General features: G+C 40.2%; 1 protein-coding gene across 1 annotated transcript; it reads right to left on the reverse strand.

The window, feature by feature from the left end:
* Positions 1–46: 46 nt before the first annotated feature.
* MTRF1L (mitochondrial translation release factor 1 like) lies at positions 47–19,663 on the reverse strand. The gene is made up of 7 exons (XM_067542431.1): positions 19,087–19,663; positions 14,929–15,008; positions 11,519–11,702; positions 7,011–7,174; positions 5,963–6,080; positions 2,241–2,377; positions 47–488 (listed from the first exon to the last, which is right to left on the reverse strand). The coding sequence occupies exons 1-7, from the start codon at positions 19,388–19,390 to the stop codon at positions 276–278; spliced, it is 1,200 nt and encodes a 399-aa protein (XP_067398532.1). The 5' UTR covers positions 19,391–19,663; the 3' UTR covers positions 47–275.
* Between the last annotated feature and the right edge of the window lie 5,640 nt (positions 19,664–25,303).

Here is a 25,303-nt window from a genome sequence, read left to right on the forward strand (position 1 = left end):
GTTCTTATGTAATATCCTCAGGTGAGAAAGTAAAAACTGCAATCACTTCAGACTCAATCATATTTACTTTATATTTTCCACACTGTAGCAACAATGTCTACAGTCTTCTACTCCAAAAAGTAGGAAAACTGCTTAGAAGTCATGAGAAAATAAATAAGTCCTTTTTGATGGTCTGAAATGTAGTTTACTCCTCCTGTGTGATGCTACAGCAGACGTAACTGATTTGTGTCAGGGTGTCCGTACCTGTCATAACAGGACTTAGCAAAGAACAAAGTTCAGATCAGATTTTTTTCATTTTCTGAAATAATTTCCATTAAAGATTCATAATCAGCATAGTCCCTCAAGGATTTTATCATTTCATCTAGCAGTTCTTCTCCTAACATAAAACTTTCAATATGATGCACTGTTGTGCTTATTCTGTGGTCAGTAACACGATCCTGTGGAAAGTTGTACGTTCTAATCTTCTCGGATCTTCCTTTGGTCCCAATCTACCACATAAAAGAATCAGTTTAGTATCATTATATTCTTTTTAAGCATAGAATAATATGCTAGTTAAGCATTTGATCATCAGTTCTTTTCTTCCTACTGGAAATAAACACTATTTGTTACAGAGATTTAGTAATGGGACAAACCTACAGACCTGTTCACTATAGCTATCGCTAAGAACAACAAACTGTTCCTAGAGTATTTAGCTATATAAATGAAGAACTGTAGTGTTCCTATAGTTATTACAAACCTATATGATGTGCTAGAGTAGCCATCATTGGATAAAAAATTTACATGTGAATTAAAAATTGGTATTGTCTCTAGTGTTTTAGTTACTTGTATTCAGCAGTTGTTTTGTTTCATCTATCTCACTAGGTCTCCAGGCCTTGTATAGCACTGTGTATGTAAGTATAGTTAGAACACAATTAGAACTAGAATATGTGTTTTGTGTATGTCATTTCATAGTTAAAGATCAAATATTTAATAAATTACCAGGTTTAGAAACTTGTGCTGTATCCTACTGCAAAGCCATATGTATTTTTTTTCTAATGGCACATAATTTCTAATTGTAATGGGTTATCAGACATCAGACCTTTACCCTGTCATTGACCCAGGACTGAATACTGCCCATCATACACCTGAGGTATTTTTCAGGCAGGTTAATTTAAAAAACAAAGTCAGCAGTTTGAAAGCTATTCAGAGACTTAATGTGGGTAGTACTATGTCCTGATGGAACTAGATGAGTAGTCAAAAGTGCAGAACATGTGGTCATACTGCTATTGACATTATGTGCATGGTAGATAAGTTCTTCAATCTTTGTATATGATAGCTAGCTCAATGTGTAAGATTACTAGCCAGGGTGAAAAATACCTGTGCCACCAAGCCCTACCCAATCCTTATGCACTGCAATTTAATGGAATAAAACATTTGTGCACTGTATATAACTATAGTATATAGCAATCAACTTTCCTTTTAATCTAATTTTAAAACATAATTTGCTATTAGGGCTTGCTGAACAACAGAAAAATATTTGAATTTCACTGGTATTTGGTGAATATATTATACACAGGATAGCTATTTGATCAATAAGAGAGATGGCTGAACATAACAAAAGAATGTATACACAGAACAACAAAACAACAAACAACAGTGAAATTCAAACAACATATTTCCTGAACAGTACCATGTTCAAGCATCCCTACTGCATCTGCAAGAACTTTGCCCTTTTTTGGAAGATTTTATCATCATTAAGGCATATCCCAAAAGGTACACAGCCTCCTTGCAGATCGAGCACCACCCAAATTTGAACATCCAACCAGACTGTGGGGACCTAGCTAGATACTGATCCAGGTGATGGATCTTATGGATCCTACCAAACCAGGACTTCTTTCTTGAGTTATCATCAAGCCCATAAGTAGCAGGAACTATTCTTGCTTAGAATAGTGGGGGTGTAATGGGTAGTAGAGATGGGAAGTCTTTGCCTTTCTTTGCCAGGTTTCCTGTATGCAGTCTATATGCCTCCCATTCCCTGCACTCACATTCCATGCCCCATTCCATTCTATGTTGTACCTGGGCCATTGAACTGCATTCCCCAAGTGTGTTCCCTCTCCCAAGGTCTTCTTCATTCCAAGACTGTGGAGCATAGTTCATGCCACCCAGTCCATTTCTTTCCTGGTCCACTGCCTGCAGTTCTATATCCTTATTCCACGCTCCTTCCTGGACTTAAAGCTATTAATTTGCAAAGTAAATCCTACCTGAATCTTTCTGGCATTATATCTCTTTCTTGTCTCTTCTTCTAGTTTGATATTGTATAGTTTAGCACAAAGCATTTTCATAGCCTTCTCTTTATTTTTGATCTGAGATCTCTCTTGCTGACATTCAGACACCACACCTGATTACAGAAAAAATATGAGATTTAACATTTAATAAGTACAAAAATACTGTTGTGATTGCACCTGCAATGGAGATTATTTTTATGTTAAAAAGCTACTACCTTGTTACCACATTAAGGGGGGCAAAAATTAAATAAAAGCCAAAATCTGTAATAGTTAAGGATATGATTTGGCCACATAGGTCACGGATTCCATGCCTTTAACAGATCTCTGTGACTTCTTCAGCTCCAGCCCTGCCTGGGCTTTGGCTTCAGCCCCAGATGACAGAGTGTCTGCTTCAGCCCCGCAATGACCATACCCTGACTTTTTCCTTTTTGTACCATGATTTTTCCATGAATTTTGCTTAATTTCACTGTGACAAAATTGTATCCATAGTAATAGTATAGCCTGAGATTCAGATGAGGGTTGAATTGCGCAGATCCTTTACCACATACACAAGATGTTTAAATTGAATATGACAGGCTACAGGAAGTCTGTGGAAGAAGAGATGAGCGATGTGATCTGATTCACAGGTGAGGAAGATAATCTCAGCATATATGTTTTTCATGATCTTGATTTAGGAAATTTAGGAATTATGGAGGCCAAAGAAGAGGCTGTAGTAATCAATATGGGAGAATCAGGATGTAGACTGTTATTATAGCACCACACAAATGTGCACTAAGCTCTTCAGCCATAAAAGGACATGATCCCCTCCCCAAATGCTTATAGTCTGAGCTAGACAAAGAAAGAATTGTGAGCAATGAATATCGGGAAGAGAAAAAAGTTTATGGTAGCATAGGGGTTACAAAATAATTTCACATAGTTTCTTGGATTTGTTTATATATCTATCTTGCTGGCTCTGATAAGATGTATTTTTAATATCCATTTTTTATAAAGTATAGTTAAAATCTATACATTTTTTCTGTAGCTGCAGGGGAGCATGAACGGAGCTGATATAGGAATAATGGAAGTAGGAGAACATGAACATAAGAGGAGGGAATGTGATGGGGACAAGCATAAGGAAGAGGAAGGAAGAGGGGAAATGGTACAGGGAAAGGTCAAGAGATGAGGTGTGGAATAGCAGGCAGATCAGATAATGGTTCATCAGTTCATATAGCAACAAATTTAATTGGTTGCTGAAGTCTGGCATCTTGGAGTGTCATACAGTGGAATGATTCAGTCTAATGTCAAGAGAACAGCGATTGTAAAGATGCGTGGCTGCTGTTCTGGTTCCCAAGAGAGCTGGGAGATTTAGTGCTCTGCAATCCGTAAGGACTTGCCTTCCTATGTGGGTGTTCCAGTGTCAAGTGGAGGATAAAGGGAGGCTCAAGAAGATCTAAAATGCTCATCGCTAGATGGGACAAGTATTTTAGTAACCAGAACAGAGAACAGCTTCATCTTCTATAAAATAAGTGGTAACATTCTGGATATGTTGGGAGAAGGAGGAGTCAGAGAGATGACCCTGATGTTGCAAGACTGGCAGATGGCAAGACTGGTGGTTATGGGAGAATAGAAGAGGCTCAAATAAAAGGGGATGCCAACACGAGAGAAGAATGGAGCCTTTGAAAGAGAAATCTGAGATATCTGAGGAAAATCTGGACAGGTCATGGCTATGAGAACCAAGGGAAAACATTTTGTATTGAGCCATGGAGTGATCAACAGTACTGAAGGCTGCAGAAGGATCAAGAGGAGAAGATAACAGAGATTCTGGAATCTGACTCTGATGATGTGTTGGAGATGTTAGTGAAAGCAGATTTGGTGGAGGTGAAGAGTGGAAGCTAAATAAGAAGGGACTAGGAGGAAACTGAATGAGGGAAAGTCAAGGGCAGCTGTTGTAGATGGCACACTGAAAGAGCTCTGAGGTTAGGAGAAAGAAGACTGTGTGGCATTTGTTAATGGGTGGCATTTAAAGTTCACTTTTTTTTTTTTTTTTGGGAGGATGACAATAAGAGAGCATATCTGTATGCTATGAGGAAGGAGCCAGAAGACAGATGAACGTCAATAGGTGAAAATGGGATCAAGGAGACGGGAAGGAGTTGCAGTTATCTGTATTAAGGTAGCACCAATACACCTCAGTTAGGGTGAGGGCCCCTTTGCAACAAGTACTTTGTTAACATGGAGAATGAAGCAGGCAGTGTATCTGAGAGCTAATATCATAATGCTGAGTAGAAAAGGAGATACCTCAGCATCTGGAGAAGAGGGTATGATTAAATCATGATTTAAGGGGGAGAACCACCAGACACAACTGTTCAGTGGGTCTCAAGCTAGCTTCTCAAGATCAGTCTGCTACTGCCTCTCATCCTTTTTTCAGCTGCTAAATTGCATTAAAAAACTAAAAATACAAATCTTCCATATAAGCAACTGTTGCAGGATGTTATTGTGAATGAAAAGGGATATCGTTTACAGGAACTGGAGTGTAAAAGGAGGTAGTCTTCCAAATTGTGAAGGGGGGAGGAAGTGGTAGACAAGACATTTTATATTAATGAGCTATGAAAACACTTACGAACCCTGCTCCAGTGTTTTCAAGGTTTCAGATTAGGCTAGAGTTGTATCAAAAGCAACAGAAATTGCTTTGTGTGATAAATTATCATTGCTAACTAAGAAGAGGTAAAATTCCAAGCATAGAGTACTTCCACTGTCAAGTCTTTCCACTCTCAAGCAAATCATTGTCCTAATAGTATGACTTGCTTTTAAGCACTAGCTCTCTTTATCTGTGATATTTAACAAATATGAAAAGTGAAAAACTGCAATCAAGAGGATTGTAGGCTACTCCCCCACAACAGACATCTGTCCCAATGCACCTCAATTTTCATTTCCGACATTCTAATAATTTAGTATGGGACCCATGAAGCAGAAGCTGCCAGGTGTGCCAAGAGGTATAGTGGTTTTGTGATGTGGAAAAATGTCCACTGAGATAGATTCTAAGGTCAGAAGGGACCAATATGATGATCTAGTCTGACCTCCTGCACAATGCAGGCCACAGAACCTCACCCACTCACTCCGGTAATAAACCTCTAACCTATGATTGAGTTATTAAAGTCCTCAAATCATGGTTTAAAGACTTTAAAGTACAGAGAATCCACCAACAAGTGAGCCGTGCCCCATGCTACAGAGGAAGGCAAAAAAACCCCAGAGCCTTTGCCAAGCTGCCCTGGGGGAAAATTCTTCCTGACCCCAAATATGGCGATCCGATAAACCCTGAGCATGTGGGCAAGACTCACCAGCCAGACACCCAAGAAAGAATTCTCAGTAATAAATCAGAACCCACCCCATCTAACATTCCTTCACAGACCATTGGCATATCTACCGCCAGTAGTCAAAGATCTAAATTTAAATGTAATTTTATAAAATTTGCAGAAATGAACGGTTATTTCATTATCTTTTCCAAAACCCTTATCCCATAAGGATTTTACAGTATTAAAAGTTATGTTATTTTTGTCTCCCAGTACTGAAAATTATTCCTACAAAAAGATTGAAGAAGTAGAGGAGAACATAGGTAGAATTATTTCGTTTTTTGACTTTTCAACTTGATAAGATTATCTGCATTTTAGTTATGACTGTAGCTTTACATTGTAGATCCTGAATTAAGAATAATTTGTAGGTACCTGTTGGAATATGGACTATCCGTACAGCACTGTCAGTGGTATTTACATGCTGGCCCCCAGCTCCACTGGCTCGCTTAGTTTCAATTCGTAAATCTTTAGGATGAATTGTCAGATTGATCTGTGATAGGGAAGATAGAACAAATTAAAAAACAAACAAACCCACATCTTTGTTTTTTCTTTCTAAACAAATGGCAGTTATTTTACTATACACACTTGGATGTTTTTAAATAGAATATTTCAGTAGGAGATCAAAACCATTTCAAGTTGATGAGTGCAATGAAACTTGAGGAGTTACAGTGAGCATAATACAGTCATGATCAGACTGCAGTGCAAACTCCTGTGAGGCAAAGATCAACAAAAAGTTTTAATTCTCAGCTAGATGAAGGTTGTTAACTTAGCAAACCCCAAATGAGAACAAAATTCTCAGCAAGAGGAAAATAAGGAGTATGTAGAGAATGCATAGGTGTATGAAATCTCTAGCTTCTACATAGACTAATACCAGTTTTTCTGGCACTGTGTCAGGGATGCAAGACTATCTTCAACATGCTTTTGCTGAAGGCCAGCAAGGAAGAGCCAATATTTGGATGAGGGATTCCTGAGACATTTTCCCTCCCCACTCATGTATACTGAAGCTGTCTTCTTGAATTGCAATAGACTTTGGTTCTAAAACACTATTTCTGAATGGAACATTTTTCATTCTTAGCAAACATTTAATGTAAATAAAATATAGACGTTAAAGAGATCTTACTTCATACATAGCTTATGGAGAATTATTTTGTAAGAGAAAATCCTATTGAACTCTCAACAGTTTGTTGGTGGGAAATTTTTGTGAGGCAGGATTGTGAAGAAATCCACAAACACACACTCTTACGTGATGTGTGCCTCTGCTCCCTAGCCTCTCCAGACATAAATATGATCATTAGACAAAACATGACTTGTGGTTTTAGAATAACCCCATAAAAATCAAGGAAAGATTTGACATGCCTTCAAGATGGCAAGTAATGTGGGTTGTTCATGGGACAATCAGTTATATTTAAATAAATTTCACCTCCGGGGGTAGTGGTAATATTGCAATAGTCATTGTACTGGTGTGAATACGGCCTTGCTTTTCTGTCTTTGGCACCCGCTGAACACGATGTACTCCTCCTTCAAACTTCATGTGCTTGTATGCTTCAAGACCTACTATACTGGCAGCTGCATGTCTCAGGCCACCTTAAAGACGACAGAGAAAACAGCCTTAATATAACCATCCTATTATAGTTTAAAACATTATATTTAGATGATACTGACACTTGTTCTTAGAAAAAAGTTGGATAAGTCACTTGATAAATTATTCCTATGTGTAGGCTCAGCCAGATTTTACTAACTATAAAGTACCTCCTCACCAGCCAACCTGTGTTTGACTCCTCAACATTCTGTAGTACTCTTACTTTCTATACGTGTTGTCTCATGTAGCTTTCGGTGCTAGGGAAAATCAAGATTGCTGATTACACAGTGAGGAGGAAGGTAGTGTCCCTTTTTGGCTAGGAAATTTCCATAGGAATTATTGTCTACATTTTTTTAAAAATAAGCAGTTAATAAGGAAAAATGTTTTAATTAATATTTTCAGTCAGGTTGATACAGAAAGATGCAAGAAAACTCCAAAGACAAAACCTCCCTGCAGGTTGGTTGTTAAAAGGGAGGTTTGTCAAATTCATTCTGTAGAGGAGGGCAAATGCCATTTTTAATTACATCTATGGGCCATGATAACATTTACAACTACATACTTCCCTCCATTCATGAACTCCCACTAATGTCAGTGGGAAGTTTACACAAAGATCAAGTGTGGAATATGGTCTCTGTACTATAAACAAATATATTTATTATTTGCTAGTATCTTATATTCAACATCACTCAGTGGAAGAGTTGCTCAACTTTAGGACCACCACTATTTCTGTTTGTTTCTCTTTTCCATCCCCTTTTATTCTTCCTTTCTTCCCTGTTTCTGTATTTCTTTTCCTTTCTTCTTTCTCTGCATTCATTTCCTGCTAAGAGGGAGGAAAAATCCTCAATTCCCAATCACCTCTTTCCAGTCACTAAAGTTATAAGCAATGAAATAGTTATGGTTGAGAAAGTGTGAAACTGGAATTTAGAGTTAAACCCAATGAAATTAATAGGAGAGGGAGGGTTCAGACCACTAAAAGCCATTCCTGCATCAGTATACATATTAGGTTCCGTCTTCAAGAGCTAGATAGCTTTTTAAGATGAAAGCCAAAACAATGCAGAATCTGACTATGCCATCTGGCCACCAAAACTACATCCATCAGGCCATTTCCAGACTGTGGGACCTCTAATTAAGGGTTTTGCAAATATTGCTGTTCTCTTCAGACTATTAATATTCTATTAACATTTTCTCACAAAAAGAAGTAAGTTTTGATTACACTGTCAGTCTGTACGGACAAAAAAAAAAAGTCTGTGTATCAACCTTACACTTTCCCTTCCTGCTCCCTTACAAAGCTATCTGACCCATCTTAGTGATTTTTTTTTTTAATTTTGCCCATACTTGCCAATAAAATAGGGTTTGGTATGAAATTGTAAATGTATCACTTCATTACCTGAATGCATGATTAAACAGACCTTATAGCTTAAGTGATTTGCCGTAACGTATCAGCTTATTATGTTAATGCTGGACGTTAAATCCACCACTTAACACTAATAAATACATGTATCCAAGATACAGTTTGGATATGTCTGTTGAGTAAGAATGGCTGCAAAGAAATCTGAAACTTTAACATGTACTCTCTGTGCTAACAGTTCTTGTGAAATCTTTCAACTGTAAAATATGGCCATCATCAGACGGAGCAAAAGATTTATTCCTGTATTTAAGGATTCTTCCTCAACTACATAGAATTAAGGCTTACTATAATATTAATGTTTAAGCACATTTATTCTAATTAAAAAGCTAAATAAGTATATCTTCTACATAGGCTAGCGGAAGAGGAAGCTGGCTGATGATCACAGTAAAAATATTTTGAACGTGCACAGTACTATGGCATTAGTGATTACCAGGTCAATTTGTAGTGATTCGGCTTCTTCCCTGTCTTTTCCCTCCCTTGTCTCAAAGTTTTATGTTTCCAAAATAGATGCATGTTAAAGCTATACAGGTCAAATGTCTTATTTGTTTATCATTTGCTGAACCTACAGTCATATCTTTTGTGAAATGGTTTAGTGAATTAATTTGCTTTAGTAAACCATTGTGTATTTAATCAGACGCTACCACAGCATGTGGAAAGAAAGAAAATAGATTGGATATTAATTAACTTGATTAAGAGACAATGTACCACCTATACCTAAGGCACACCCACAAGAATGCCTGATACCATCTGTACTGTGACTTGGCAAGTAAACTTACTGGCAAACTGGGCATTCTTGACCACAAAATTCAGGGTATTTGTGACAGAATTAGTCTATCTGATGATGTCCTTGAATTATAAATCTTGACACATTTAAGAATAAGCACATGGGTAACAGATTAATCCAATTAACAATAACATCTCTAGAAGGAGATTCTGAAATAACAGAAAACTTGGGCTCATCATGGTCATTAGCAACTAGCAGTCCAAATTGGTCAGTTGACAATGAGAAAAGAACTGAAGATGACTGTAACAAAGATCAGTTTTACAGATTTGAATTTTGTTCTGCTTTTTTTTTTTAAATCCTGTTACATAATTTACCTTTGCTAGATCAAATAAAAGATACAAATGAATAATTCTAATCTTCATTAAGATGGAGTCACTAGGGTCATTTTATGACAGTCTGAAAACGACCAGTCTAGCTTACCAAGAGGATATACAAATGGATTTCACAAAGGAACCAGACCGACATTTTCAGAAGTACAAATGCATGCAACAACCAATACATTTGTACAAGTCAGGTTTGCCCATTAAGATATGGCCCTATTATTCCCAAAGAGTAATATTTATTTCAGTGAAGAGTGCCAGGGCAAGGCCTTGCACACTATTTAAGCCTTTAACATAAGAGTTACATGGTGTATAGAGTCCTTCCCTAAATGCAGATCACCAGGTTTATATAATGGCTCAACCTTTAAACTTATTTTCCAGGTGAATTTACAATAGCGCATGTGTGATATTAAGCATGTGCATTTTTGGTGCAGATTAATGAGGTTTTACTGTACAATTTTATTGAAACAAAATTTAAAAGGAATAAGAAAATATTTGGCAGAAGACAACATTTCAGATAAATTCAAGATATTTCAGCTGTCACTGAACATAATTTTAATTAAATAGTGCCCCCTCTCTGTGCCAAGAATATTAAAACAAGAATATTAAATAGCTAAATAGAACAACTGTTCAAATCAATAAAATATATAACTGAGAATATATAATACCCTGCAAGGTAGGGATAGGATACAGAAGGACCTAAACAAACTGGAGGATTGGGCCAAAAGAAATCTAATGAGGTTCAACAAAGATAAGTGCAGAGTCCTCCACTTAGGAAGGAAGAATCCATGCACAGCTACAGACTGGGGACCGACGAGCTGGGCAGCAGCTCTGCAGAAAAGGACCTGGGGGTAACAGTGGATAAAAAGCTGGATATGAGTCGTCAGTGTGCCCTGGTTGTCAAGAAGGCTAATAGCATACTGGGCTGCATTAGGAGGGGCATTGCCAGCAGGTCACGGGAAGTGATTATTCCCCTCTATTCGGCATTGGTGAGGCCACATTTAGAATATTGTGTCCAGTTTTGGGCCCCCCACTACAAAAAGGATGTGGACAAGCTGGAGAGAGTGCAGCGGAGGGCAACAAAAATGATTAGGGGGCTGGAGCACAGGACTTATGAGGAGAGGCTGAGGGAACTGGGCTTGTTTGGTCTGCAAAAGAGAAGAGTGAGGGGGGAACTGATAGCGGCCTTTAACTACCTGAAAGGGGCTTCCAGGGAGGATGGGGCTAGGCTGTTCTCGGTGGTGGCAGATGACAGAACAAGGAGCAACGGTCTCAAGTTGCAGGGCGAGAGGTCTAGGTTGGACATTAGGAAAAAGTTTTTTACTAGGAGGGTGGTGAAGCACTGGAATGGGTTACCTAGGGAGGTAGTGGAATCTCCATCCTTAGAGGTTTTTAAGCTGAGGCTTGACAAAGCCCTGGCTGGGATGATATAGCTGAGGTTAGTCCTGCTTTGAGCAGGGGGTTGGACTAGATGACCTCCTGAGGTCCCTTCCAACTCTAATATTCTATGATTCTATGATTCTATAACTGTACCAGCATGCAGACATCTTCAACTCAAACATTTAACTTAATTCATATTGATTTTTTTTAAGATACGCAAACTACATTGTGTGAAGCCATAGATTTTAATTCTTTGTGAAACATTAGAAATGCCATTTCATTCATACAGTGAAAACCGAGTAAAATCTTGTTTATAAATTAAAACAGTTCCACTGATTCTATGTACTTAAATTTGGAAGTGACGTGCTTGTAGGCAGGCAACAAAACACTCATTTAAGTAAAATGTTTTTAACTACATAACTTTTCGATTCAAGTTATTAGAGCATTAATTACTAACCTATTTCACTGGGGAAATATTCCAGTATTTCAAATCTCCAGTTTTTATATGCAGCATATTGTTGATACATATCAAATATCTCTGCAGTGAACAACATAGCTTCCTGTCCACCAACTCCAGCAGTTACTTCCATGACCAAATCACTGCTGTCTGTTTCTTCTGAAGGAATCAAATGCAATACTATCTGCAAATACAAAATTACACACCTTTTTACCTGTCTAAGCTTTTCTTCCCCTAACACCTCAATGCATACGTGAAATATTTCATATGTTCAGATGGTATGAAAATGTCATACAAGCCAGCAATCATTTTATTTTGCAGTCTGGTACATTCTCCAAGTAGGTAGCTTTCTTAATGCTCTCCCTCCCCTCTCAGTGCTTAAGATCAACCTACTTTTTTTGTAATATAATTTTCCCCAGGCAACTCCCATTAATACATTAATATATAGTACTTTATATATATATAGAGAGAGAGAGAGAGAGCACTTATCTGTAGACTTCAAGGAAAGTAAATATCATTATTCTCATTTTATAGGTAGGAAACTGAGGCATAGTCAGGTGAAATAACCTGCCCAAAATCATACAGCAGATCAATAGAAATCCTAGGAATAGAACCTAAGTCTCCTGACTTCCACTCTAATGCCCTTTCTGCTAATACACTACTTCCCTTAAGGCTAACTGGAGTCAAACGTGTTTGTTGAGAGAAGCCCATACCTTTCTGTGTTTGTCTGTGACGGCTGAAGGTTCCCTTCAAGAAGACCAACAAAACCCTGTGCAGATTTGCATAGCCAGAAGAGGCCTCTGATTCTGGAAACTACAAAAATCACTGACTAATATCTGGAAACTGAAAGTCTTTTTTAAATTATGGTCTTCTTTAACTCAATAGTAGTTTATCAACTAAGAAGCTTTATGACTGAAAAAGTTCAGAAATGTATCACGGAGTTGTTGAAGATTTTTGTTGTTGTTTTTTTTTTTTAATCAGGGAAGATGTGAATTTGTATTGAGTCACAGAAATGAAAGATATTAAAACTTGATATTACATAAACAGGCTTTATAAAAAACAATTTTACATGTTGGACCAAGCTCAAGCTTTAAACACTTCCCTGTAAGGTTTTCCATCTATTACTGCTTGCTTATGATGAGTACAATTTCTTTATATATCTTTGTCCTATCTGTTCTTCTATATATCTATGCATTTGTTTACAAAAAAAACCCCAATGGCATATAAACCAGCTGTCATTTTGGTGCAGGCTGAGCATGTGGCAAAACTTATCACTTTTCTTTAACAGATCAGATTTAGAAAAAAGCAGTAACTTTTTAATTTGTTATTGGACACATTCCAGAGGGTATGATTTTGATGAAAGTTACTACTATACAGATGCCTATACAAATTAACAAGTAGGAATTAGTTTAAAAATGTCTTTTGTAAAAGCAATAGCCCACTCTCACAGTGATCTTATGTATATTTGCCCTTCTCAGTTTATTAAGGCCCTGGGTACATGAATATGCAGTACAACTAATTAACTGTTTCTCTTGCAGCAAGAAAAAGGAGGAAGTCTTATTAGCATTTATAGTTTGAAATTCTTGGGAAGCAGGAGCATAGCTACAGGTGGCCCGCCCACTTTGAAAGCAGGCCCACCAAACTGGTTGCTTCTGCTGACGATGCTTCGCTTAAACTTGCTATCTTGGCAACTGGAGCAGGTGGCTTAATTTCTCAGCCGGTCGTTTTCCTGAACTTCCTGCTTCCGGCAGGGCCCCCACATAGGGGAGGAAAAAAGGGTACATTTTACTGGGGCCTGGAGGCCCTGGGGGGCCCGGCCCAGGCTGCAACCTCCATTACCATGAGAGAAAAATTAAGGCTAAATTGTAGATCATGCCTGAGGATATTTATAGAAACTTATTTCCCCATATCTATGTATCTATTGTCCAGATCTTGTGAAATTTGCTGGAGCCAATCAGCAGCAGTGTTAGACCAGTTTCAAGCATCATTCTGAACAGTGAGTTGCTGGGCCTCCTGACCAGCCCAGACCCTTTTCTAGAATAGAGTGTGTGTGTTTGTGCAGTTAAACTAGGACTTGTAGTCTGAGACTGAGAGACAGAGAGATTTGTGCTCCTCTCTGTGACATGGTCTATTATATTAAGAACTACCAGTCCCAGAGTTCCTTGTGCATAGGCAGAAGGGAAGGACAGCTGGTGGGAGGGGCAAAGCAAAGCATCATAAGATAGTGGGAGCCAGTGCTGCTGCTTCTTCTAGTAGGATTTGCAGGCCCAAAATATATGTGAATAAGTGTATAATTCATTCACAGTCACACACACCCCATACTGCCATGTCCGGTGGTGGCTATAAATACAAATCAGGCAGCCAGAAATGTAAGGAGGTAAAAGAAGGGGAACTAAAAGAAGCTAAAGGACAACAATCTATTATCCTCCAGTTTTTCAAATCAGACAAGGCCTTTCTGCAGTCAGGCAATATACTAACTAGGGAAGCAGATGAACAAAATCAAGACATTGACAAGATATAATACCTTTATAATGATCAAAAAGTTACAAAATAGTCAGCAAACTTGTAGAACTCCCAGGCTGGATGTTATGTTAAACAAAAATAGCAAAGGGGGCGGGGGAGCATTTTTAAAATGTAGAATATGTAACAGTAATTTCAGAATTCAAACTTTTTTCATGGCTCATGAGATTGTATGCATGAGATGAGGGATTGTGGTATGTGTGTGGGAGGGGGCCCATGTTACAAGTTTGTACTGGGCCCGAAAAAAATTATGCTTGGGCCCTGGCTTCCGGTCACGTGGCCGAAAGCAGGAAGTTCAAGAAGCAACCAGCCAAGAATCACTAAGCTGCCCAACGCTCCAGTTGCCAAGGTAACTTAAGTGGTGTGTTGGCAGCATCTTATTCTGCTGCTAGCGCTCTGCTTAATCTACCTCGGCAACTGGAGCATCGGGCAGATTAATTTCTCATCCGGTTGCTTTCCTGAACTTCTGGCTTCCAGTCACGTGACCAGAAGCAGGAAGTACTTGTTTTTCCACCAGGCCCACCTGAATCAGCCACAGGCCCTGCCAAGAAATAAGTCCTAGCTACACCCCTATTGGGAAGTACTTACTTAGGACTCTATAATAAATACAAATAAACACCTTTCAGCAATGGTCTAGGTCCATGGGGGGATGGACTAGATTACCTCTCAAGGTCCCTTCCAGGCCTGCATTTCTATGATTTTATATGTCAACTTTGCAATTCTTCACTTTGCTTAAACATGGGATGATGCTTAATTCTATCAACTACAAAAAATGAAAAAACTCATTTGAATGAAGTTGTACGGTTATAAATGAGGACAGAATTTGGCTCTTACTCATTTAACATTGGCTACTAGACAGCTATATGATGTTACTTTACAAAAGGCTATACCTGGCGCTTCAGTTCAGTTATCTCTTCATAACAGAAAGCTACTTCCTCTTCTGCAAGTTTCTGCAAATCTTCATTCTCATCTGCAATATTGGAGTGTGTTAATCCTCTATAGCTATGATCTACACAATCTCATTAATCCTCTCCCCACAATACCTGTATGATAAACCACACTTCTTACTGAATACAAATATATTTTGCAAGTAATTAAAAATAATTATTCATTTCTATCACATACCATATTCTTCAACTTTTAATAGTATTTTCTGGTATTGTCTAGATGAGATATGGGGAGACCCATCCTATTCAATATCTCTTTACTCTATCCAAAAAGAAATGTGAAAACTAATTAGGAGTTAATCTTAAAATTCTCTGTTTATCTAGTGGTTTGGCTGTAGCACATAACATCCACCCCCATCAACACAGATAACATTTCTTGAATATTATAAAACTGTTCTTCAAATAAAATAATCAAGCCCAGACAGACTTTCAAACAGCCTGCAGCGACCACTTCTTGCAATGAAGGGGGACTGTTATATTTGCCATGCCCATTCAATCCTTGATTGTTCTTCTGCAATTATCAAGAATGGTGCCAAAGTGGTGACAGTTTCTGTGATGCTTACACCAGTCCACTTGAAACTCAAGTAAAAATAGTATTCTTGTCTAGCACACAGGCCAAATTAATCATATTGCAGTAACTCTTGGTCACTACTGACCTGGCCTGGATTCTTAATGATAACCCAGAAGTTGAAGGCCTTATATTCCATTACCAGTCACTTCCATAAAAATGTTTTCAAAGCATACAGTCTACTCTAAACTATAGTTTATTTTCAATGTAAAAACAAACACCTTTGATGTATAATAGCTGAAAAAATTACATTTAATGTTGGAAGTTAAAAGTTATTGTGCACCTGTCATTAAAAATTTCACTGGAATAGTGTTGCACTATAATAAATTCCTGACCATGCTTGATTTCAGATATCACCATCTTTGGTACATAAGCTTATTTTAGGACTAGTCTACACTAGAAAGGCTTTGCTTTTTTATTGTGATTAAGAAAGTAGCTGTATCTCATTTTTCTTCCTCTGTTTAGAAGCAAGGGAAATCCTGTATACTGTCCAATTACTGGTGCTGCTGCTATCACTGCACTATTTCACACACATGTTCAATTGTAAATTCACCTGCAAGGTTTGGACAATTAAATAAAGCTGGTGATCTGCATTTAGGGAAAGGCTCTCTACACCACATAAGCCTAATGTTAAAGGCTTAAATAATGTGTAAGGCCTTGATCTGGCACTCTTCACTAAATTCAATATTACCCCTTGCGTGCAGGATAGTTGTAGCTGTGTCAGTTTCAGGATATTAGAGAGACAAGGTGGGTGAGGTAAAATCTCTCTATTACCCATTGTGAATTAGAGGGCCATATCTTAATCGGCAAAAAAGATGTAGTTTTGAATTACATTAGCTTAGTCAAGTTATCTTAACACAGCCAAAAAGCCCTGTTAGGCCTGTTGTTACTAGGAAAGGTGATATGCTTTTAACAAGTTAATTTAACATGTGTTAAAACCCTGGTGTAGTCAATATTATTTTTAGTTTTAACTTGTTAGCTGGTCAAGGTAAATTGTAGGCTCCCCACTACAGTTTACCTCAATCACCTAATATGTTAAAAGTACAACTGCTTGTCTACACTAGACTGTTAATATGGTAAAAATACACCTTTTTCCTAGTGACAATAAGATGAGTATCTTTTTGCAGTGAGATAACTAACACAAGCAAAATAATCCGAGAACAAAAAAAAAATCAATCTAGGGCATGATCTACACTAAAACATTCATCTATGTAAAAACAACGAGAGTTCTGTGGCACTTTAAAGACTAACAAATTTAATATTAGCAGGCATAAGCTTTCGAGAGACTTCAGCTCTCTTCTTCAGATGCAGTAATACAGAAAATAGGTAACACAGAGGCATCTCATAGATATCCAGGTGCATTGAGAACAATGGGGGAGGTGGAGTCCGCTACTTAAGACCTAATTCAAACTGGGTTTAAACAGAGACTTGGAGTGGCTGTCTCACTACCGAAGGTAAATTACTTTACTCACCCATTCTCACCTCCTACTCAATGGTCATCATTAGGGCTTAAGTAGCGGACTCCACCTCCCCCATTGTTCTCAATGCACCTGAATATCTATAAGATGCCTCTGTGTTACCTATTTTCTGTATTACTGCAACTGAAGAAGAGAGATGAAGTCTCTCGAAAGCTTATGCCTGCTAATATTAAATTTGTTAGTCTTTAAAGTGCCACAGAACTCTTGTTGTTTTTGCTGTATACAGACTAACACGGCTACCCTCTAGAACTATTATACATCTACGTAGCTACAGATTTCAGGGCTGTGAAAAATCCACACACCTGAGCACTGCAATTATTCCAAGATAATCCCCAGTCTAGATGCATTTAGATTGATGGAAGAATACGTCTATTAACCTAGCTACTTTTGCTTGGGAAGGAGGTGTTCCTGCAGCAACTGAAAAACCCATTCCATTGCTGTAGGCTGTGTCTACAGTGGTTCCCAAACTGCGGTACATGAACCAGACATATTAGGCCATCTCCCGATGGTACGCATTCACTTGCTCTGGGGGTCTGGCCAGGAGCCACCCCAGTGCCAGCCCGGCCCCCAAGCAGCATGGTGGCCTGGCTGTTCTGTCCTGCTCCTCCCCAGACATGGAGGCTGGCCAGGAGCCGCGCCGGCCAGGAGCTGCTCCAGCGCCAGCCCCGCCCCCAAACAGTGCAGTGGCCATTCTCCCCTTTTGGCCCCAGCCCCGTCCCGTCCCCCCATCCCTACAGGTGATGGCGTTTTATGTTGGTGGTACACAACGTGGTACAGTTTGGGAACTGCTGGTCTACACTATGGGGTTATGCTGGCATAGCTATTGCACCACAGCTATGCCAGTATAGTCCCCATTGCGTAGACCAGTGTTTCTCAATTAAATTTGGCCACGGAACCCTTTTGAACTCCATAAATAATTGCGGAACCCCCCAAACTCTTAACTGTCTTCAAATGTCAAAATAAGCAAAGGTCAGCATTTCTCAATTAAATTACACTTAAATTACACTTACACTGGATATCCTCCGCCGGAAAATCCGGGACATCTTCCCATTTTCGGCGGCACGGAGAGCAGCTGCTGGAGAGCAGCTGCTCGTGGAACCCTAACAGATTTCCCGCGGAACCCTAGGGTTCCGTGGAACACCAATTGAGAAACACTGGCGTAGACATAGCCTATGATTAAAAAGTCAATGATTTCCATGTGGAGATGGCTGAATTATTTCTTTTAAAATATTTAATTTGTAATTGTTCGATGAGCCTATATAAACAAATTTTAGCCCATCATCTGTTTGCAGACTGACAGTTATGATCTTTTATAGACTGGGGAAAATATACCATGTTAGAAAATATTAATTTTGGGCCTGCCCACATACATTAGGATAAGAGAGATGTTTTAGGAATGCATTGGCTAGCACATTTTAACACACAAATTCAATAGTGCCACCATGCAAAAATCATGTCAGGACCACCCCAAAAAAGAAATGAATTATGGTTCTTATTATTTGCCTTCTGATTCTAAAGCCTTTAGGGATCACATTGTCCAGTTTTTCTCTGCATCCCTGAAAGCTGGAGGGTAGTGTGGACATAAATCACCGCAGTAATTAGTTAGGTTGATTTATTTTTCGAGTGTAGACAATGCCTCAGCAATACTGGGGAAGTTATTTCAGATTAAGGCAGTGTGTGAATTTAAAGCAGAACGGCTATTGCTGATTAACTCCCTGTGTGCACGCTCTTACTCCGGACTCAGAGTGCCTTAATCTGACTGGGATTAAACTAAAATGCAATAAGGCATTCTCAAATCCAGTGTCAATCAGGAACCAGCTCCCGATCCCGTGTGTACAAACCCAGGGTTCCCATCCAGCCTCTCTCCCGTCAATCACACACACACACACTGCGCAGGCGCACACAAAGCAGACTCAGTCACAGCGGCTGTCCCTGCTTTCCGTGCTCGCGCGCGAGGCAAGTGGGCGGGGCTAGAGCCAGGGGGCGGAGCAATGCGCGCTCTGCCCGTTGGTGACGGGTGGGAGAGGGATGTCGTTCGCTCGTTCGCTCGCTCACCCGCCCGTGCCAGCTCCTGCGTGTCCCGCAGCTCCTGCTCCTTTGCCCACAGCCGGTGGATCCGCGCTGCCAGCTCGTGGTCGGCCCCGCCCCCTGCCTGCTCCTCCAGGAAGCGGCGCAGCCCGGGCGCGGCGAACAACGTCTCCAGGCCGGGCCGGGAGCTCAGCGGCCGCCGGGGCGCCTGCGGGGAACACCCCGCCCTCAGATCGCCCTCGGCGGCGGCCCCGCGGCGGCAGCTCCGGGCGGGGGGCAGGGCCACGCGCAGCCCTCGCGCCGCGCGGAGAGTCCGCTCGAGCAGCCGCATGTCCCAGCCGAGGGAGGCTCGGCTCTGTCTGTCTGTCCGTCTGTCACCTGCGCACGAGCCGCGGCTTCTTCGGGAATGGCCGGAAAGGTTCGGCTGGCTCCCCTCGACTGCCGGAAACTGCCGAAGGAGCTCGGCTCCCCCGAGCGTCCCAAATAGCCGACGAGGTTCGGATTCGTTCTAGCTGCGATCTGATTGGACGGCCAGGAGAAGGGGGCGGGGAGCAGGCCCTGGCAGACACGCTGAGGGGGCGTGTCCCAGCAGCCTGGTCCGGTCCGCGGCAGCCGCTGCTCGTTCCCGGGCGCTACAGACTGAAACACCCGGGAGCGACCCGAAGCAGCGACGCGTCATCACCCTGCAACCCTCCCTCGCCTGCAGACCCTGTCCCTCTAGCTATAATACCTACACGGCCCCTGTCCCTCTCCTAGCTATACATCCCTACAGCTCATGTAATCCTAGCTGTACATCCCTACAGCCCCATAACGCTCCCAGCTACACATCCCTACAGCCCTTATATCCCAGCTGTCTACACCTCTTTACAAATCCCCATCTCCCTCCTATAAATTCCAATAGCACCTGGAAACCTCCCACTCCTCCACTTATATATCACTACAGCCCCTCTACTCCTCCACTTATATATCACTACAGCCCCTATATACCTCCCATCTATACATCACAACAGCCCCTATGCACCTCTCCTACATTGCAACAGCTCCTATACACCTTCCTCGCCTACATCACTACAGTCCCTGTACACTTCCCTCCCCATGTCGTTGTAGCCCCTGTACAACTCCCATCATCTCTGTACTCCTCTAATCTATACGTCATTACAACTCCTGTATGCCTCACATCTATACGTGGCTACAGCCCCTATACACTTTCCTTCAGCCCCAATACACTTCCCTACATCACTACAATCACTGTACACCTCCCTTCCCTACATGCATCGCTATAGCCCCTATATGCCTCGCTCCCCTAAATTGCTGCAGCTCCTGTACACTCCATACCCAGAAGCTCCCATATGCCTCCCTTCTGTACATTGCTACAGCCCCAGTACACCTCCGTTCAGCTGCTACATGCCTCCCATCCATCCATCACTTCAGTCCCCTACATATATTCCTTCAGCCCTATACCCTGCCTTCTGTACATCACTTTAGCCACTGTACACCTCCCATCCATACATTGCTTCAGCCCCATACACCTCCATTTTGTACGTCGCTTCAGTCCCTTATACATCTCACTTCGATATATTGCTTCAACACCTATCTACATCACTTCAGTCCCTGCATGGGACTGAACTTTGAACATTTTCCACGTTTCAGTCCAATGACTAAGTTATCCATGGTACTGAGCAGTCTCAGCCCTGTGCTAGTTTGCTAAGACCTTTTCAGGAGCGAGCCCAAAAAGCTTATTAACCCAGGTTAAAAACAAAAGAGAAAACTCATCTCTTTGCTTAACCTTACCTGCACTAGAAAGCTCACCCTGGCTTCATCAGAAGCACACTAGAGCTTCCATAGTTAGTTTCAGTCACCACTGATGATGCAACCGTTTCTGTTTCTCCTCATATTTGGTGGTAGCAGTAGTGCAAGCTTTCAGCCACTGCTCAACAGTATGGCTCACAGTCCTGACTTTGAGGCCCCATATCTAGGGGATAATGACAGTTTATTCTCCATTCCTTCTGCATTCCTTCTGAGATTGACAACAAGCATACCAACTGTAGCAAAGATTTTGGCATTTGCCTACTGGGAAATAGATTGAATCATTTCTTTACTAGCAAGTACATCTTCACATACATACGTGAGCTGTCAAATGTAGTTTCACTGGGGTAATTGTGGCATCTCGTCTCTAATGCTTAACTGTGATGCACTCGGTGGCAGTGTGAAGGCTGTTGGAACTCCACAGCCCAAGCTTACTCTGTTGATAGATTTCTAAGACTAAAAGGGACTGTCTGTATTGATCATGTTGCCTGACCTGCGTAGCACAGGCTGCAGAGCTTCACTCAAACGCTGCCACACCACTTCAGTACTGATGGAAGGACAACTCTCTGACTACCCTTCTATGAATAATGGTGGGAAGCTTTTGTTCATGTACAGTGGTTGACTCTGGAGGCAGCAGTGAGGATTTCTTCCCCCAGTGAACTGCACAAGAATACACATTGACTGAGGAGAGGGCAGAAGATATGTCATCCTATTCTGCCCCACACCCCAATCAGCACCCACTACTTTCTCCTTGTAGAGGCATTCTTTTCTCCTTTGAGGTCAAGCGAAGGGATCTAACCCGCTCCCTTTCTCCCATTTTGTTTCTATTCCGCATGGGTAACAGTAGGAAGGAACCTCAATTATTTCTGCATAGAAACAAAGGGAAACATCTGAGGGACAGGGATCTTATTTCCTTGAATTCCTATATGACTTAGATATATGATGATGTAGATGAGCCCAAGCACTAAAGCCCAGATCCTCCAAGGTAGTTAGGCACCTAACTCCCATTGATTTCATGGAGTTAGGTACCTACATACCTTCGAGGATCTGAGCCTAAGGCCATGTCTACACTAGAGAGATTACAGTAGCACAGCTGTACCAATGCAGCTGCACCGCTGTACGATCTGTAGCGTAGCCGCTCTAAGCTGACAGGAGAGAGCTCTCCCGTTGACATAATTAAAAGACACGCAATGAGCGGCGGTAGCTATGTTGGCGGGAGAACTCTCACCGACATACAGCTGTCCACACCGGTGCTTCTGTCGGTGTAATTTATGTCGCTCGGGGGTGTGCTTTTTTGCACTTGAACGATATAAGTTATACCGACAAGAGTGGTAGTGCAGACATAGCCTAAGACCCTGAACAACACTGTATCAGATCTGGGTCATTTCAGCCCCACACATCACAGCAACTGTCCACAGAATAAGGGCTTGTCTATATTGAAGAATTTTAATAGTTATTTTAATATAATCCTATGTTTACACTTTTTCAGGTATAGGAATTTTTGTATTTGCTTTGTTTAGCTTAAATCTCTTCCTGAGCAACATAAGCTAAAGAGAAAAAGGCATACTGGAATAAGAATCAACAATGATGATTAGGCTGATTAATGATGATTAAACTGATCGTTTAAATTCTTACCTTAAGTTATTAAAAGAAAATCCTGGACAAATAAGGCCCAAGTCAGTTAACTAAGGGGCTAGTTGGTGTACGTGTGAAGTGTTTGTAATCCTGTGTAAAAGCTATACTATGACTGGGCTCTTGTTAAGTATAATTTCAGGGTTCTCAGCCACCCCTGCAATAAGGAGTCCTCAAAAATATAGTGGTGAAGGAACTTCCTTAAAATAGTTTAGGCATCTTTGCGTATGTATCCTGTAGTTATAACCGATGCAATAATCAAACATTCAAAGTAAAAGCAGAACTAAAATGTTCTGTAAGCAAATAGCTAAGGACAATTTTCAAGAATTATTTAAGTCAAAGTTCAGTAGATAGGGACTTCATTAAAGGTGACCAGTTTCTAAAATACAAGTCTGCTACGCATAGTTTAACACACAGTTGAACTGGAAATGCAAAAGCTATACAAAGAGGTAATTCAGTAGGCTGTGATATGATAAAAGGTTGTGGGATAACTTTATTTTTGCTTTCTGGTATTAGCAATTCATACCTTCTGATATCACCTGTGTACAAACAATTTGCAATAAGGTCACTTTCTTTTGGATGACATCAGAAGTAAGACTCTCAGCTAAACTCAAAACATAAGTAGTTTAAAGAATATACTTTATTATGTTATAAAAAGGAGCAATTATCCGTAAAATTGTATTAATCAATAACCTTATAATACAGCCATTGGAAGGAATCAAATCAAAGTATTCTGTTTTTCCTTTCATGTTCACATCTTAAATTAACAGAAGTAAATAAGCATACTTTACAACTAAATTAACATACACCAGTGGAGTAACAGTAACTTCTCCCAAACTTACATTAGTGAATTGTCAATTTCAAAAGATTTATTTAAAAAAAAGTCACTGTAATGCATATGCATGTAAAGTTGCCACAACATTACAAAATGAAAACTTTTGTAAACCAAATCCATTTTGGAAACCCACAGGAAATAATATTCAACATGAGAAGATATTTTGTGGACTATTGTATAATAAAATGAATGGCTGATTAAAAATGGTAATTCTGCAATGTTTAGAAAACCATTTTCAGCAAGTCTCTTACTGTCTACAATTGGATTGACAAAACACATTGAAACAGCAGTATTTTTAAAAAAGCAAATGACACTTAGAGGCTATGCAATGAATGTACAGTCTTTGCAGTTAATCTGGCATTAAGAAATAGCCTAGAGCACTGCCTCTGAAATCTTATTCATGCATGCAAAGCTTCTTTCTGATCCACTGGTACTTGTCAGTGGAACTCACTGAAGTAAGATGGATAATTCAATACAGCAAGCATCATTGTCGAAGGAAGAAAAGAAGAATGATAAAGTTTTATGGATTTCATAGGACTAAATATTTGAGTTCCTATGGATGTTAGAATTTATGAAATTTATAACTACTATGTATAATTAACACACTCTGTGACAAATAGTCAAAAGCCAGGAAATTTAGAGTACAGGATGATTTAGCATAAATTAAAGCTTTTGTGAGGAAAAAGGCTACCATGAGTTAATAACTTACTGTCAGGATTTGTATCACAATTTTAAATTTCAGTGAAAGGTTTTGTATTGATACCTTAGTTTATGAGACAAATAGGGTCAAATTCTGGTTCCAGGCATTAAGTTAGCATAATTGTCTCTCAAGTGTGTAAACAGTATTAATGTGAGTCCGAACAGTGGCAGATTTTGGCAACTTCATGCACTATCCTCCGCCTCACAGATGGCTCCTGTTATTGGCAGAAATATGTAGGATAGGCATGAATGGGGTTGAAGCTCTGTCAGTGGGCATATGAAGACACAAGTCTCCTACGCCCCATCTCAAATGTTTTGTCTGCAGAGAACCTGCAGAACAGTAGCAACTTGCATTTGAAGGGAACCCAATTTTGGGGTGGATAGCCAGAGAGGAACAAGCAAGTTAAAATTGACATTTTGGTTGTGTGTGTATGTAAAGTCTAAATCTATTCAGTCATTGGGTTCCATCAGCAGGATGCAGGCTGTGGGTCCTTGACTGTGTTAACTCTGCAAGGAGCAGGTTCGCAGCTATTGATAACTGCAGGCCTTACTCCTTGTGGGACATGGATCCTGATCCAGAGGCCATTGAAGAAAATTGTCTACCAATTTCAGTGGGCTTTGAATCAGGCTCATTGAGCACATATCCTAGGCAGGTTCTGCAAAACAAGCCTGCTAGGAAAATTGCTCTTCCCTCTATGGGTCCCCAGCCTGATGTCTGGCAACAATCATATCCACTTGCTCTCCCAGAGAGAGCATCCACCTCCATCGCACCTATCTTCCCAGGAAGGTGCTATCTGTGTACATCCTATACTAGGGGGAGCAAATATGGCTCCAAGTTAGAATTTGGACCATATTTATTTAACCTGAAAAATGGGGGTAAATTTCTGCATACTGTTGGCTTAGAGCACAAACCTGCAGACACCTGTGCATGTGAGTAATTTAAACAGAGCCATTTAATGGCTTCAGTAAGGCTATTTGGGCAACATAAGTTACTTACATGCTCCCTAATTCAGCAAAGCCCATGTTAAGTTCCTTTGAAACCAGTGGCATATGCCTAAATGCTTTGCTTGTTCAGAGCCATGCATAGGTGTTTGCAGGATTAGGCTCTATGATGTATGTGCATTTAAGCTTTTATTTTTTCTTCTTTTAAAGCTAAAGTTTATGTTTTGTACTTGCATTTCAGTTTTTTATGAGACCATAAATGACAAGGTAAATACTTATTGGTTATTTCAGTCTATAGAGTAAGCATATTGGGCAGTTTAAAAAGTGTAT

Source organism: Emydura macquarii, unplaced genomic scaffold, assembly GCF_026122565.2.
Source record: "Emydura macquarii macquarii isolate MOO-44397 ecotype Brisbane River unplaced genomic scaffold, CSIRO-AGI_Emac_v2 contig_705, whole genome shotgun sequence".
NCBI lineage: Eukaryota > Metazoa > Chordata > Testudines > Chelidae > Emydura > Emydura macquarii.

Excerpts from the sequence above, each read along its gene's own strand:
- MTRF1L (XM_067542431.1), bottom strand. The coding sequence starts at position 19,390 with ATGCGGCTGCTCGAGCGGACTCTCCGCGCGGCGCGAGGGCTGCGCGTG. Across the intron at positions 6,081-7,010 it reads TATTACCACTACCCCCGGAG|ATCAATCTGACAATTCATCC; the intron begins GTGAAATTTATT and ends TCCCTATCACAG. Across the intron at positions 2,378-5,962 it reads GATAGTCCATATTCCAACAG|GTGTGGTGTCTGAATGTCAG; the intron begins GTACCTACAAAT and ends TTCTGTAATCAG.